Raw genomic sequence first — 15,984 nt, forward strand, 5'->3', positions numbered from 1 at the left:
TTGACTCTTCTTTCCTTGCTGCTTTTGCAGATGATGACGATGAGCGCTAGGGGGAAAAAAAATTAAAATACGAAAACATAATAGAAATGGAGAAAACTTCTTTTTCTTTTTGAATATATATATATACTCTTAATATTTCTTGAGTTTTTAGCGGGGAACAAGAAGTGGGAAATTTTTAATATTTGGGATTACCTCAAAAATTTAATTATCTTTGCTAAATTTGTTATCAGAAAAAGGCAAAATGAAGGCAATATGAATACTCAAAAAAATGATATGTAAATCAAACAAACCATTTGCTCCTGCTTTATATATATATCTACTTTTTTCAAGAATAATTTTCCTCGATTTTTTTTTTTGTTACTATCTTACTACAACATAATTTAATAAATTATTGAGGTAGGTAACTTTTTGAAGTAACTTATCACTCAAAGGTATGAATCTAGATGAGAAATTTACCGTTGCATATGCATGATTTGTTCAGTAAAATCTCATTTACCATTTAATAGTACTGAGTGTGTTTGGACAGTCAATTATTTGGCCAAATATATTTGCTGACATCACCATTACAATTTCCAATACACCTTTTTATCTTTCCAATTACCTTTTTATCTCACATACATCACATCACAAAAAGTGCTACAGTAAAAATATTTCAAATAACTTACAATCCAAACACACATAGTATATGTACGAATGTAGTGGCGACTTAGTACTTACCAATATTGCTACAAAGAGGTTTTCCATTTACTTACCAGGAAAAGGGAAAGAAACAATTTTTGTAGTCTGTTGGATAAGAATACGTTACCACAAGATTCACAGCCTGTGAGAGTTCTTTAAATCCGTGAGATTTTTCAGTAGTTAGCATATTTACACCAGTAAATTAAATGGAAATAGCATTAGGCAATCGAATGGTCAAATTGGAGAGGTCATCGTGCTGCCATCATTCAAATTGTACACAGTCTATTCTGATTTGTCCTGTAAATCAATTTTGTATTCTTCGACTTCATGGAGTTAGAGGGCTAATTTGATTGTTTATCGACTTAATTCTATATTAAATGTTGGATTATCTTTTCTATACGCCTCTATAAATTTCATTAACATTGTGTTGCTGCAATGGATAAAATGGTAAAATGTAAAGTTTGTTGTGAAACTAATAAAATTAACCACGATAATATCAAGTGAAATATTAGAGATATTAGAGAAAGAAGTAGAGAAATAGAGAGTGATTATCTCATTATTCCAACTAATACAAAAGTCCTCACAAAAGGTATTAATGTACCTCTATGTATAGGTACTACAACTATAAGATTAAAGGTACATTAATCCTATTAAACACTCACTACTACACAAAGAATATGAAGAAACCTATGAAGCGATTTCTCCACTACATGAATAGATTTATGGATTGTAACTTCTATACATAATGTAGCCATAAATCATGAATTAATCCTCTTGATAATACAAAGGGACACCCACACTTTAAATTGTTTCATAACAAAGTTTTTTTTTTTTTTTGGCATAAATTGCCAATACTAACGCATGCAGTCCAAGATTATTGTAATTTACTATAGTAATTCTAGAAAAACTTTTGTGTATTTGAGGATTTGGAGAACAAATTTGTTCTTTCCTTTTTACGTAAATTGCCAATACTAATGCATGCAGCCCATGCTAATAAAATTTATGTCGTCTCGTCTTCTAATGCCCAAACCAAGCCAAGGCCCATTTTGAAGTGTGTCTTTTGGGGAGTTTGTATAAAATTTTATAAGAAAATTATTTGAAACATTCGTCATCAAATGAATTTTTTAAGTCCTTTTGCTTTTCAAATAGTAAATTTATGTTCTTTACAAAAATAAGCTGTTAAAATTTGATTCTAATATAAATTTTTTACTACTTTTTTATTTTGAATTTATCACATGACTCATACATAATCCATTTTTTAAGGACAAAAAAAATTGGATCCCATTTATAATTAAACAAATTACATGATCCATGTTCATTTTATTCCTCAAAAAAGTAGAATTTGAACTGAATCATATTTATTTTTCTTCTAAAAAAGTAGGATCTGAGCCATTTTTGACACTTAAAAAGTGAGATATGACATTTTTGTACATAAAAAATGATTGAATGTTGGTCACCTGATAAAATGATTGAATAGTTGTCACGTGATAAAAAATGATTGAATGTTGGGTATATATATGACTATGAAAAATGCAAATGAAGTTTTATTTGAAGATTTTGAGATACAGTAAAAATCTATAAACTAGTATTTGATAAATTAATAACTTCTATCAAATAATAAAATTTTTTGATCCTGACTTGGGCTAACGAGCTAAATTGATAATTTTGATAAAATAATAAGATAATTTTTTTTAAAAACCTTACATAACCATTTAGTATCATTCATATCATAAATTAATAAAATTACATATCATATTTTCCTAAACTACGAGTTAAAATATGAGTCTATTGTTGTTTTTTTCCCCTTAAAATTCTATTGTTGTTTTTTTTCCCTTAAAATTTAAATCTAAATTTTTCTAAACTTGAGACCTTTGAACTTTAGCCTACTTTTATTAATAGAATAATTCATATTTTTATAAAAATAAAATAAAAATTTAGATCATATTTTAGATAGTGATGGTTAAATTTTAATATCTAAACAACATTTTTTTCCCTTGACTTCCCGTCCCACTATATACAGTGGTGGCCAACTCCTCTATCGGGGGTTGGTTAATTAATATCTCTTTAAATTAATAAAATTTGTATCGTTCTAAAATTATTAACCTATAGAGGTTTTAAATTTGACTCTCCTTTGGAATATTAGTGCCTCAATTTTATTTTATTTTCTAAAATTTGGCCCATAGTTATTCCAATCACAGTTGGGAATTAATAATAATGTTTGGTGTTCTCTGAGGGCATTGCATTTATGAATATGTTAGCAATGGCAGATTGCGATGGTATAGATTAGAGTTGTTCGTGAGCCGAGCTACTCGCGAGTAGCTCGGTCAACAACTCGACTCGAACTTGGGTTGATCGAGTTCGAGTCGAGTTTCGAGTAACTCGACTCCAAATCGAGTCGAGTATCGAGTCGCATATTCCGAGCTCGTGGCTCGTCGAGTAGTTCGACGAGCCAGAGTTAATTAAATAAAATATTTATAATTTAAATAATATATATTTATTATAATTATAAAATGACCATTATGGATATAGGTTATATGAAATTTACAATATTACCTTCTTTATAATAAAATCCTATAATGGTAAAAAAGTAATAACATAATTGTAAAAAACACTAAAAAGAAAAAATGTCTAAAAAAAAAAGGAAGAAAAGACTTTCTTCCTTTTCTGTGCCGACTGTGCGACTTTCTTCTCTGTTCGAAGAAAGCCTAGCAAAAAAATTCACTTTACCAGCCGGCAGCCGACTCTGACTGATTTAGATCTACACCCTCACTCCGTTCGTCGCCGACGCCGTTGCTCGCCGCATCTGTGAGACTCCATCGCCATCGCCATCGCCATCGCCTTAACAAGTCCCAAGTCCCAAGTCCCAAATCGAAGCTGCTCTCTGCCTCTCCGGCCTCCGCCAGTCCGCCGCGCTGTACGTCTCCTGTCGGCTGTGTCCTGCCGTGCTGGTTCATCGCTGCCGAGTGTCGAAGACGAAGCACCAAGATCTCACTAGTTCATTGCTGGTTCATCACTGCTCATCTCTGGAGCACTTAGGTAAGTGCTCCTCTGTTTTTGGCTCTGTGTCTCTGGCATTAAAATGGGCCAAGATCGACTAGGAAACTTGTTATCCTGAATTGATATGGGGACGAAATCTGAGCTTCCAATTGCAAACTCTAACTGTTGTAGTAGTTTAGATTAGGTGTGATATAACATAAGCTTTGTATTTTATACACAAGAAGCTCTCTCCAGTTGTGCAGCCTTTAAAAGTTAAGGCCTTGGGGTTGAGGCTATGTATAGACATTTGTAATCTTGTAGAAAGTGGGGTTGAGGCTATGTGTTGGTGTTCCACTTCGGGTGTTTTGTTTACGGAGTCTTGAAGGTCTTAACTTGCTTGTTTGATGCTAGAGTTTGCACCCTTGCTACTTCTGAAAGATTTACATTTTTGGGACCACACATGTATTAGCTTTAAGTACAATGTGATTTCTGTGCTATTTAGTCAATTTTTATAATTTCATGGCTGAAAGGAATACATTTGCTTATTTTATGTGTTCCTGGGTAGTTAAAACCTTTATTTGAAGTTTTTGTAGTAGAAGCTACATTCCATCAGATAGTTGTTAGTGTTGTTTGAGGATTTTGCTCTAGTATCTGCTGCATTTTCCTTTTTTGCCTGCCGTTTGTATAAACTTAATGACTATTGTCTAGTTTTGTTGCATTAGTTCGTGCCTGCATTAATTTTTTTGCTCAGAAATATTAATTGTTAGATCTGTGTCGTTTTCTTGTGATTCTAGTTTGGAACTTGTTCTTTTCATTTTCTTGTTATTCAAGTTATATTCCATCAGAGAGAGAGGTGTAGCTGTATTTGAGCATTCATTTTTGCATGTTGAAAATAAGATCTTGAGTGCTGTTGATTGCTATTTTTAATTTTACTTTTATTACAAATGGATTTAGATCTGCTTTGTACGTAGATGATTATACTTGTGTTTATGCATGTAGCTGTGCCAAAGTTTATCGGTCTTCATACATGCCCTTATGACCTCCTCAGTTGAGCACATGCGCATGCCTTTCTCTCTCTTTAGATTCAACTCCTGGATACTGAGTTGACTGGTTGCATCTCTACACTATTGCTGTCATCTCCTATTATGATTCTTTTAAGGAAATATGGTTTTACCGACATTAATCCCAGGGTTCCATTGTTGGGCAGGACTTAACAACTTATTATGGTCCTATGCTATGAGGCATTTGTCGTGGTAGAAGAGTTCCTTTTCTTCCCTTGTTTACCCGCGTATAGAAGTATAAAGCTGTTTACAGTCACCTTTGATCTGGTTTTTTGGTCAAATCGAGTCAAAAAGCTTGATAAGACTCGACTTGATAAGGCTCGATTAAAGATCGAGCCTTATCGAGTCGAGTCTTGGGCCTAAGGAAATTCTTCGAGTCGATCTTCGAGTATCGATTTTCGGGCTCGATCGAGCTCGAGTCTCGAGCCTCTGTGTGTATGAGTCGAGTCGAGCTCGAGTATAGCGATACTCGAGCTCGACTCGACTCGATTACATCCCTAGTACAGATTGGGGTGTGGTCTCAGTTATTTATCTATATTTTGTCGTTGAATTTGTTAATTTTCAAGGGTAAAATAAATAAATAAAAAAAAGAAGAGTTGAAAAGTACATTTTTTAGGATTTTCATGAAAATTTCTACTGTTCAGTACTTAATAGACAACACTGCCAAACTTATTGTCATAGAATTGTTTGGCAAAACTCAGGGGAGGTAAATACAATTAATCCATAAAACACCCCGACCTCTGGCGCTTCCCAGCAATCTGAAGTTGAGTAGAAGGGGCTTCCTTTCTTTCCCCAGATTCGTCATCTGAGCAACCTGCAGTTCAGCAGAACCCTGACCTCTGGTGTTCCGGTGCCCTTTTTGGAGGAGCACTGAGAACTAAGGTAAGAGTTTTAATAGTATTTTTTCTTGTACATGCTGTTACGGACTAGTGAATTCAAGAAACGAAATAAAACCATTTACCTTTTGATTGTTTGATTTTATGTCTTTTTGGGTAGTTTGCAAAGGTTGCTATTGAATATCAAAACCATTGAATATGTTTTCCAGCCGTGCTCGTTTGCTTGTTATGATCAGCTTATTTGTTTGCTTGTGATTATAGCTTATTTGTAAACTAAAAGCTGTTTTGGGGTGTTGTAATTTTGCTTTTGATTTCTCCTTTTCGTTTATTAAGTTGAAAACATAAAAGCTTAAATTTTTTTTTTTAAATAGCTTGTCTTTTCGTGTATTAGGCATTTTAATGGATTAAGCAAACAATAGCCTGCTCGGTGTTCTGATAACTCCGTTTTGTTTTATAATCCTGTAAGCAGCAGATACGTGCATTGACATCACGAGTTTCTCACCACAAATAGACTTTTACGGTAAAAATTTTCAAGAGAATATGTATCTCTAAAGTTTCAGTACCGTTTAATCTGCAATCCGTTATTTGATATCATCGTTGTGAAGAATGCACAAATCACTGACTTAGAGCCTGTTCTTGAAAAATTTTGAAAAGCTAAAACTATTTACATCATCACCTTGGTGACTGGTTTCTGGAGTCAGCCTCAAGTACAGTAAAAGCAGATATTCTGTAGAGTGTGTAATGTGCATGTGGTGGTTGGAGTGCAAAAGTTGTGTTTGTTGTCCAAAAATTTGGTAAATACTGATACTTTCTGTTTGGTGGTTAATAGTGGTGACAAATATTTACAAGGTGGTGGCGTTGTATATTCTATTTAGTGGTTATTTTGTGTGGTAAAGCATCCAGCTCCCGGTCTTGTGGAAGGTAGTGTCATGCTCAAGTATGTGGTGCTTTATGGCAGAGCCTCCAATTCTTCCTCATATTGTGTTGCTGTGAAGTTTGAACATGGAAATTCTGTATTTATTTGATGGCTACTTAGGACCATGTATGGTCATAAACCAGTTTTGTGGTTAGCTGCTAGCATTGAACATTGGAATATTTTATGAGTTAGTATTGTATTTGAGAGTTTCTTTTGAAGTATGAAAGTTGTAGCTTTCAATAATCCTTTAAGTAGCCTATACATTTCGTGTTTACTTATTGAGATAATGTACTAAATCACCAAATTTGATAGTTAAGTTGATAGAATGTTGTAGATAGGTTTAATGAATAGATGACTGCATAGTCAAGGTGGTATCCATTATAGTTATGAGCTCCTTTATTGAATCCATGAGTTTTTCCTGTCATCGAAATTTGTCCATTATTTTGATCCATTCCCAAACCATTCATATTTTTGTAGCCTATGCCTTTTTAATCCTTTCTTCCTATTGAGCTCTAGAAGTAATATTTTTATGTTAGACATGAAACATAGCTGTTTGTAGTCATAAACTCCCTTATATTTAAAGGTTTTATACTCTTGATGTGTTTGATCACTTATTTCCTTGTTATTTTTAATTAGATTGGTGGAGAGGATAGTATGAAGTCAGATGAAGCTTCAAAAAAAGCATCACTCCCTCCGCTGGTGAAGTTTAATAAGGCATTCAAATTGGTAACTTTTTCTCAAACTCTTTAACATTGTTATATGTTAATCGAAATTCGTTGGCACATGTCCTCCATTTGTGACGAGACCTAAGGTAAGGCAATATGGTTGTTCTCACTCCATTTTCATGGGCATTTGAAATTTATGTTGTTTAATTATGCATCAAGGGAAAACATTAAAATGATTGCATCCTGATATTTCTATTGAGCCATGACATTCACAAACGTAATTTTACCAGTTCTGCTCCAAGTTCCTTGCTTGCACTAAAAATCTGTAATTTATCGATTTAACGGAGTTAGGTCGCTTATTAGTTATTAACTATGTACAGGAATTTTAATACCATGTAGTGATTAAGCTATTGCTTACATGCAGGCTGAACAATGGGTTAATAGTATGAGTAAATTGGAGGATGAAAAATTTGCTAAAGTAGAGGTTCGGCCTTCCAGGTGAGTATATCAAACGCCACCATTTCTATATCACTTGATCTGAGAATTTACCATGTTAGGATCCTGTAGGCTTGGGGTTGGTGCAGCAGTTGCCCGTGAATCCAAAGTCATTCAGTCAAATGACCCGATTGAAAGAAGATTACGTGCTAAATTGGAATCTGATAAGAAGAAAGTTGTCAAGAATGCTGAGGAACCTGGAGGGCCTACACTGAATGGAAGTTCTCAAGAAGATAGTGACGACGAGGAACTAGGAAGCAGAACAAAAGCATTTGTGAAAAAGAGGCCTGCTGATTGGACTTTATCTCTACAACAAGGAAAGAAAAAACTTAAGTAACTCTGTGGATACAGTAGGACTGTCTGAATCAGACCTTTAGTTTCCTCACACATATATAGCTAAAAGGGGGTTCTAGGTTTATTCCTGACTTTGGTTATTTTAGTGCACAAGATCCTTTTTCATAGGTTGTGCAAAACTTCAAATCAGTACGCCTGGGGAACTGCCTTTCAAGCCAGCTGCAAGCGAAGAATGCGAGCTGGCTATTGTAGCAGAGGAGGGAAGCTATAAACTGGTCATCTTTTTAAGTTGATCCTAATCATACTATGAACTTGAACCAGAACCTGAGGCAGCGTTTCTCCAATTACTGCTCAGAGTTCTATTCTATTTACTGTAGGTCCTTTAATGGCTATTCTACTTGCCTTGTTATGTTGCAGCTTCTCTTAAGGAGTCACTTTTGGTCCTGTTGTTAAAATTAAGAGAGAAATGTTGATACTTTTTTCAAGGTTTGACCATCTTTGTTAATCTTCGAAAGAACTTATTAAAGATTTTAGTGTCAAAAAATTTCAAGTGTGATCATGTGTTTGGGTGATTTAGAGACGTTCATCTCAGTTGTAAGGCAGGTGATTAGAATCTAGAATACGTTTGGAAACCATTGTCAGCAGGGTGAAACTTGTTTCCTGAATCCTGTGTAATGAGACAAAGGAAAAGGAAAAGTTGAATGTAATACATCGGTTGATTTATTATTTCACAAGAGATTATGAGCATTGTTGTGCGTTCTTCATTTAGTTGAGGAGACTCTCCTTTATGGAATCCTCATTTGACCATTATGATTTCAACTTTTGCTTCTGTTGGAGGGACAGAGTGCAGTAGGTGGTTGATGCTCGAGGGAAACTGCTTCGGAGTCTTACATGGTGTCTGAGCTGAATACTTGCCTAGTGGCTATGTAATTGAGAAGGTTAAGTGGGGAAATTATTGGAACAACTTTCCCTACCTTCTCCTGTTTTGATAAATAGAAATGCATAGATGCATAAATCAAAAGGAGTTAACACTTAACGAGTCATCCTAGGAAAGAAACACCACCATGATCTCTGCTAAGAGGAGTAGGGGCAGAGCATGATGAATAAATAACAAAAGGTTCCATTTCCACTGCACTCAGCAAACCGAAGATCAATTTCCAGCTGAGTAAAGTAAACTGCTTAGGTCCATGAAGAGTTTGAATTAAATGGTGACTGATGGATTTCTGTGCAGTACTTCATTCGCTAAAGCAAGCAAACAAACATTATTGTCATATACATGTACACTCAGCTAAACCCTGTATTTCCAACTTGCACTTGGAAGCGCAATGGGTAGAGAAGTGTTCTCATTATCTTATGCAAGCCGGTAACCTGAAATGCAGCATCATGCAAGTAAATCTAGACATTTCTAGATTGAATTGGAATCAAAGAGGCTTTCCAAAACTGGCATGCAGCCAATAATATGTTGAGAACAACGGTGCCAAGAAGTAATAATAGCATCAAGTTGTACGAGTCCTCAAAGGAAGTTTGTCCAGAGCGCAAGGATGTATTCAGAATCTGTCGTACTTTTTTTTTTTTTTTTTTGTTTAAATCATTGTTTATTTCTTAGTATGAGTTATTACATCCTCAAGTCAAAAGTTTGTGACAGCAAGAATGGCAATTCAACAAGAGTAAGCTATTTGCAGAGACAGAGAGAGTTAAAGACAGAAATTTTCACACAGCTAGATACAGCACGCCTATCAAAAGCACACCAACCTCTACAACTCTACACTTTCTAGAGAATGTCGTATTAATAAAGTCAGATCCAATGATCACCATATCAAATCACCAACCCATTTCTGCCATAATCCACTAGCACTTTTGCCTTCTCATGAGCTTGCATCAAAAGATGTTTCACATAAGAGATCCTCTATTTCTGTACATCTTCTGCCACAGAAGGCTTCCATGCTAGTCTCTTAGCAGAATATAGGCTGAGCATAGTCCTTTAGGCCTCACAAATTTAGCATGAGGTAAAAAGATCACCAAATGTGAACCTTCATTAGACCACCAATCAGAGCTAGAGGCAGCATAACTGGAAATGTGGGTTAACCAGAAAAAAAGGACCTTTTACTGCCTCAGCAGACTGAAGATCAGCTTCTTTTGCATTAGCTCAGTAATAACGTCAATTATACTTTACAGGTCAACTTTACGAACTTCAATCAAATCAGCTGAAGATGATAGAGAACCATTTTTCAAATCATCATAGATGAAGCTTGAAACCGTGTCCTCTACCAATTTGTCAAGAATGGCCTCTTCCATTTCCGTACCAATGTGTTGGATATCTAATCGAACATCTATCCATTTTCTGGACTTAGCCATGTCCTTGTTGAGAAGCTGATCCAAAGATTGAGGTGACGGGTCTTGCTGGAGGTGCCACTCAACTCCTTCCCATATCTCCTGAATAAGTGCCATCCTAGTTGGGACAGGCCGAATGCTCTGTTTATTACTCGACATCGACAGGAAACACCCAAAATAGCGGTCGCATACCTCCTCCAGTACTTCGTTAATACAATCAAAAAGTAGCTTTTGCTCATGATGAGACCGGCTGGAAAACAGCTCCACTTCATCATACAATGTCGAATCGAGAATTGGAGATGAAGAAAGCCACTTTAATAGATATTCATCCCAGATCAATCCTGAACCTAGTAACACTGCTTCTACATATTCAAATGCAGATTCTTCATCATTCAAAGAAGTCTGCATACACATCCCTTGGTCACTGGAAGACCTCCACTCCTCAAAATGAATTTGCCGTGGTTGAATTTCTTGTTCAACTAAGAAATCAAAACATCCTTATATCAAATATGATATGGAAGTACAACTGACCATAAATCAAATAAATCTGTAGTTCATAAAATCTAATTAAGTGACCTAACCTGGCCTACGTATGGTCCTTGCTGGACTGATATCATCTTCAATAAACAGTGGTTCAAGAACAGATACAGGACTGGGTCTGTCTGTTCTATCAATTGCACCATCAAAATCTTCAACTTTTATAGTGACTGAAGAGTGTGAAGGTGATGCTGAAGGAGAAGGCAACATTTGACACTGCTCAAACGATTCCTGCAAAACAAAACAAGAATTTAGGCCTGTATAACACGCACAGCAGGGACACTACAAGAGTAATAAGATATTACTCCCAATTGTCATCAGATGTAAATTACGATTCTCATTTCAAGCAGACATCATCAAGAACCAGGAGATTACCATCTCCATTGACTGTGTCAACCCTTCTTGATGATATTGTGCAGCAATATCACAGTTTCGATCATCTTCTGTACTGTAAGAGCTACTTGATTCATGAGCAGCATTTGAATTCTCATAGCATTCATGGTCGCCTTTAGTTGTTTCTTCAAATCCTGTAGCTCCTGCATAGGATTTATCTACCACATGATGAAATGAAGACTATGAATTGCTCATATCCAATCTCAGAAAAAAAAATTAGAGGCAAAATACCTTCAGCTACCATTACATCTCCACCTGAAGACAGCGCTTCGCCATCCAAATCAGTATGATGGTGCACACAAGACAAACTCCTACTTGCTTCTGGAGTTTCTACTTTCTCATCAAGACTGGCATTAGTGGTGCTAGGTTCAATCTCTGAGCAGTACTTTAATGAACTTGAGGGTTTCCTAAGATTTTCTTCATCAACCTGATCTGTGGTCTCATTAGCAATCTCAATACCACCATGAGAAAACAGTGTGCTTTCAGTTGTTACAGAGCTGTCCTCAGTGCCCTTCCTAGGGCTGCTGTTGGCAGAAGAATTGTATTCTGAAAAAGAAAGAATCCTACCCAAGGATTTTGGTAGCTGCTGACTGATTAGCTCTGTATCATTATGCCCACTGCTAAGCATCTCCAAGAGGTGCTTCTTGGCCTCGAGGTAGATGTTAGCAACTCCCGACTTGGTATGCACAGAGGTCTCTTTCACTGTATATGGGTCAGCGTCGTTTGGTTTGCCGATTTCATCATCCCAATTTAGATTGATGGAAGGTTTGGCAAACCTTTCAGTATAGAAGTGGTTTCTGTTTGGAGACCGCCACCCTAAATTTTCTCCTCCAATTCCCTTCTCAAAATCATGTCTCTTTTGATGCTCTGATAGAGTTCTATGAGTGATTCCATCAGGAGAGGTACCCTGCCTTTCTTTTCTGATAGCATGCTTTAGTTTCCGTTTGATTTCAGTGAAAGAGAACTGGCTTCTTTCTCCCTGGATCTTAACTCCCTCAGGATTGTGAGATTGCATGGAAGTGCTAATATGTATCTCTGTGTTTTGTTGTTGCAAGGTCGCTGGTCCAGGTTTTAAAATAACAATCTTACTAGAGGACTGACATTTGTCACTTCCCATTGAGGGGAAACTTTCCTGTGATTTGCTCCTCCTCCGGAAAAAGTTTCTGTGTTGTTTGTGGTTGATGAGGTCGTCTGTTTTTGAATGACTTAGTTTGTCTTCTACGAAGCCAGATCTTGGCAATGAATTGGAATGCAGCAGGCCTTTCTCTAAATGGGCGCTCTCCAAACCTTCAATTTGCTTTACCAAAAGAGAGTTCGGGTCTTGTAGGAGCTTTAACAGCAAGTCCTTTTCTAAACTCAATCTATTCAAAGCATCCATGGATTCTGTGGACTGCTGGACCTGCCCATTATCTCTAGAATGCTTAATATTGGATGAGTTCTGATCAATGAAGATCTTAATGGCTGCACTTAACTTTCCTTCATCAACTGCACTTGCCTGATCTGCTGGCACATCGAAATGATCATGCAACAAATGCATAATAATTTCAAAATCAATTTTATCTGAAGTTTTTTGACTGTCAACCTGATCACCAGACTTATCAGTCCCTAAATCTTTCATGGCATCCAAATCACAAATGTTGATATCACTAGACCCCTTGCTGGCTTTCTTTCTATGTTGGCGGTCTTTTCTTGTATGACATCCATGTTCTGGATGGCCCATCTCGGAATCACTGCTCTGCTTGTTTGGATCTTGCTCATTGACCATCTCTTCTTCCATGAGTTTCTTCACACTTGTTTTAACAGTATCAACGGAGGCTATTCCACTCTCCCTGCCATCCTTTTTTGACATAAAACTGAATTCAGTATTTCAATTTATATATGCAATTACACCAGTAATTGAGCATCACTTTGATCAATATGGCAAAAGACTTCCATTTTCACTCCACATCCCACAATAAAATGACTTTTTGCAACTTTTGATACCAGATACTCTTCAAGATTAGTAAATGGCTGCAATAACTTACCTCACTATCCTGACAGTTTCCATCGGAATCAGGTGACATTAGTCCAGTTTGCGAGGATCCAGCACCTGTAGCAAATTTAAAGTAGCTATAGTCTGTAGAAATAGTGCTACATAGAATTCAAGTAATTGAAGCAATACAAATCATGAAAATATGACATGAACTGCATTTATATTGCTTATCAAAGAGGTTCCTTACCGTCAGCTTTCCTGCTCCCCTTTCTTCTATCTGGAAGGAGCTTTTTAGTGGAACGGCCATGGCGAAAATCAAAGATGCTGATCAATCCCGATATACAACCTGTTTGATCCTTTTCATACCGCAGACGCCGTCTTTGTGACCTCTTTGCCATTATCTCTGGCAACTCTCAGCTGTCAAGTTGTTGCTTTCATGTATATTTTCTTGCAAACGGGAACGCAAAAAGCCTGATTAAGAAGTGAAAAAAGAGTGAGATGAGAAAACAGTATAGGTACTTCAATCCAAAAGATGACATTGATGCAACAAAGTTTTCAGATGATGAATGCACTGAGAAAAGGAGAGAAATGTACAATGACAGGAGAAGTAGAATTATTAAAACTCTGAACCGTCTTATGTAAGCCTGGAATTTCAGTCAATTCATCGCATCAATCAACAAAAGAATACGAGGTTTGTCATATGCCATGATCGTAGTTCACTCTGCATTGATATAAACGAACCTTTGAAAGAAAGTTTCGCAATTTATTTTTTTAAATTTAGAAAAGAGAAAAGATTCTAAACTTGCTCTCAAGCAAAATCTAGATTCTTTTCTTTCTGTAATCTTTACAATTTTGGCAGGGGGAAGCTTCTTTTAAGTAATCTAGTGAGCATGTGATCATGTATTTTCTTGCAGATCACTATGATCCCTCATATAAGCATCAGAAACGTTGCAAAAGTCTTGTATTGACAAAAGGGGGTGGGGAATAGCAGTCCGATCCTTCATAAACCCACAAGTACGAGATTGTTTTGCACCAAAAAATAAAAAGGTACAAGTAACATACAAATACAAACGCAAGGCAGATGATTTACCTGCAATTTCAGGCTCTCAGAAACACTAGGACTAACAAAAACAAGCATGCATCCAGATAAAACTTTGCCGAGATCCAAAACAGAGTAATTTCAGCTGCTCAAGGAAAGTAGTGCTCTCTAGCAGGAAAGCAAGTCTTAACCTTCTTTGTCGGTGATAAACCTACACAGTATTTCCGATGGTACCAGTAGAACCTTCCTTTCAAACCAGCTTTTTCAGACAAGGACAACTACTCCTAAACTTCGAAATACAGGCAGAAGATCCACTTACTGGATTGTAGTCACAATTTCCACTGGCATTAATCAATCTCACACACTCTGATGCATTGTCACTTCTTAATGAACTCCAAAATTAAAACTTTCTGCTTCGTTTTTTGCTTTTGATCAGGAAGAGAGGGATCAAACTCCTCAGAAACCCAAAATTCACACTAGTTCAAATTCAACAGAAATCTATATAATACTTTCTCAAGAAAAAAAAAAAGATTCCAAATTTACACCTGTCCTGATTGCTATATATGCAAAAGGGCATCCGAAAGTAATATAAAATTTCAATCTTGACAAAGCTGGCCGAAAGCAATCCAAAGTAGTACAGATATGAAGGAAGCAAAAAATCCAGAAAAAAAAAAAAAAGAGAACCCCCCACGAAAACCCAAAAATTGGTCTTCTTTTCTTCTTCTATCCGTGATGAAGCGTTGCTTGAGGGAATTTTCTATGCACAGAGGACAAAAAGAGGGGGAGAAAAAACACCGCCCCACGTAATAAAATGGAGAAAATGTGCGTGGGGTGCAGCCATTAAAGACTAAGGAGGAAGAGGGAAAGTGGGAAAAGATAGGAGAGATGCAGAGAAGAAGGGGAGAAAAAAGGGGGAAAGGTTGGAAAGTAAAAGTATGGGGAAACCTTTAATAATTAAATTTCCCTTGGAGATGCAATTGAGGAAAAGGGATTAAATTGGAGAGATTAAATTGGAGAGGAAACTGAAGAAGGAGAAATTGGAATTGGGAATGAAAAGGTGGGACCAATAAACCAGAACGAGGAGACCAAAGTTGATGGGGAGCTTTCCAGTGAAGAAAAGTGATGGTATGGTTGGTGTATTTGAGTTGGGAATGATTTTGCCATTTTCTCATGCTCTTTTCCTCTCTTCTTCTTGCCCAATTCCATTTCTTCCACGTCCAGCTATCATCATCAGTCTCACCACCCAATTCCACACCTGTGTCTCTTTCTTTTAAGACTTTTATCTGTCTCTCCTTTTTCTCTGTCTACTGCATGTACATTACTTCATGTCCATTTCAATCTGTTTCGGTAGGCATCGTTGGGATAGTCAGACAAAAGTTCATGGGAGCCTTGGCCGCATACGCATTGAAAGGGAGAGAGAGTTAACCAAATTGATCATATATGCACGTTGGCGTTATCTGTTACGACAGTGCTTCTACAACGCGTATATGTGTGTGTGGTTCGGACTTTCAAAACACAGCAATTCAGTGGGTCGGTAAATTACATGTCACCACCCATCTGTAGTTTTATTATATAATGTCACGTAATTCTTCGAAAGTTTCAAAATAGCCACGCAACTTTTTTATAATTTTATATAAAATAAAAAAATAAATGAAATGCATAATCGGTCGCAGTGATTAAATTACACGCATTTTACAAGAACATGTAAGAACACTACTGGTGTTTTAAGTAACAATAATATTACATAAGCTATTTTTCATTAAATTTTTAGTTTACATGAAACCATAAAAG

The 15,984-nt window shown here is 36.5% G+C and overlaps 2 protein-coding genes across 3 annotated transcripts; one reads left to right on the forward strand and one right to left on the reverse strand.

Annotated features, from left to right (window-relative positions):
- Nucleotides 1–3,370: 3,370 nt before the first annotated feature.
- Nucleotides 3,371–8,406, forward strand: LOC113728070 (uncharacterized). The gene is made up of 5 exons (XM_027252548.2): nt 3,371–3,714; nt 5,417–5,597; nt 7,104–7,193; nt 7,557–7,630; nt 7,700–8,406. The coding sequence occupies exons 3-5, from the start codon at nt 7,122–7,124 to the stop codon at nt 7,962–7,964; spliced, it is 411 nt and encodes a 136-aa protein (XP_027108349.1). The 5' UTR covers nt 3,371–3,714; nt 5,417–5,597; nt 7,104–7,121; the 3' UTR covers nt 7,965–8,406.
- A 1,166-nt stretch (nt 8,407–9,572) lies between these two features.
- LOC113728069 (uncharacterized) lies at nt 9,573–15,648 on the reverse strand. 2 transcript variants are annotated; one of them, XM_027252547.2, is made up of 7 exons: nt 14,245–15,648; nt 13,402–13,625; nt 13,207–13,271; nt 11,414–13,019; nt 11,165–11,325; nt 10,834–11,020; nt 9,573–10,731 (listed from the first exon to the last, which is right to left on the reverse strand). In XM_027252547.2, the coding sequence occupies exons 2-7, from the start codon at nt 13,550–13,552 to the stop codon at nt 10,091–10,093; spliced, it is 2,811 nt and encodes a 936-aa protein (XP_027108348.1). In that variant the 5' UTR covers nt 13,553–13,625; nt 14,245–15,648; the 3' UTR covers nt 9,573–10,090. The 2 variants fall into 2 exon arrangements, with proteins under 2 accessions (XP_027108348.1, XP_071932631.1); XM_072076530.1 differs by having other exon boundaries at nt 11,165–11,340; nt 14,245–15,498.
- Nucleotides 15,649–15,984: the final 336 nt, after the last annotated feature.

The sequence above is a fragment of the Coffea arabica genome, chromosome 2c (assembly GCF_036785885.1).
Source record: "Coffea arabica cultivar ET-39 chromosome 2c, Coffea Arabica ET-39 HiFi, whole genome shotgun sequence".
In the NCBI taxonomy this organism is placed as follows: domain Eukaryota; kingdom Viridiplantae; phylum Streptophyta; class Magnoliopsida; order Gentianales; family Rubiaceae; genus Coffea; species Coffea arabica.

Bases quoted from the DNA above. Each gene is read 5' to 3' on its own strand.
- LOC113728070 (XM_027252548.2), top strand. From the start codon at position 7,122: ATGAAGTCAGATGAAGCTTCAAAAAAAGCATCACTCCCTCCGCTGGTG. The intron at 7,194-7,556 runs GTAACTTTTTCT...GCTTACATGCAG, and splicing joins TTAATAAGGCATTCAAATTG to GCTGAACAATGGGTTAATAG. The intron at 7,631-7,699 runs GTGAGTATATCA...AGGATCCTGTAG, and splicing joins GTAGAGGTTCGGCCTTCCAG to GCTTGGGGTTGGTGCAGCAG.
- LOC113728069 (XM_072076530.1), bottom strand. From the start codon at position 13,552: ATGGCAAAGAGGTCACAAAGACGGCGTCTGCGGTATGAAAAGGATCAA. The intron at 13,272-13,401 runs GTAAGGAACCTC...AATTTGCTACAG, and splicing joins GGGGAGCAGGAAAGCTGACG to GTGCTGGATCCTCGCAAACT. The intron at 11,341-11,413 runs GTATTTTGCCTC...ATCATGTGGTAG, and splicing joins AGATGTAATGGTAGCTGAAG to ATAAATCCTATGCAGGAGCT.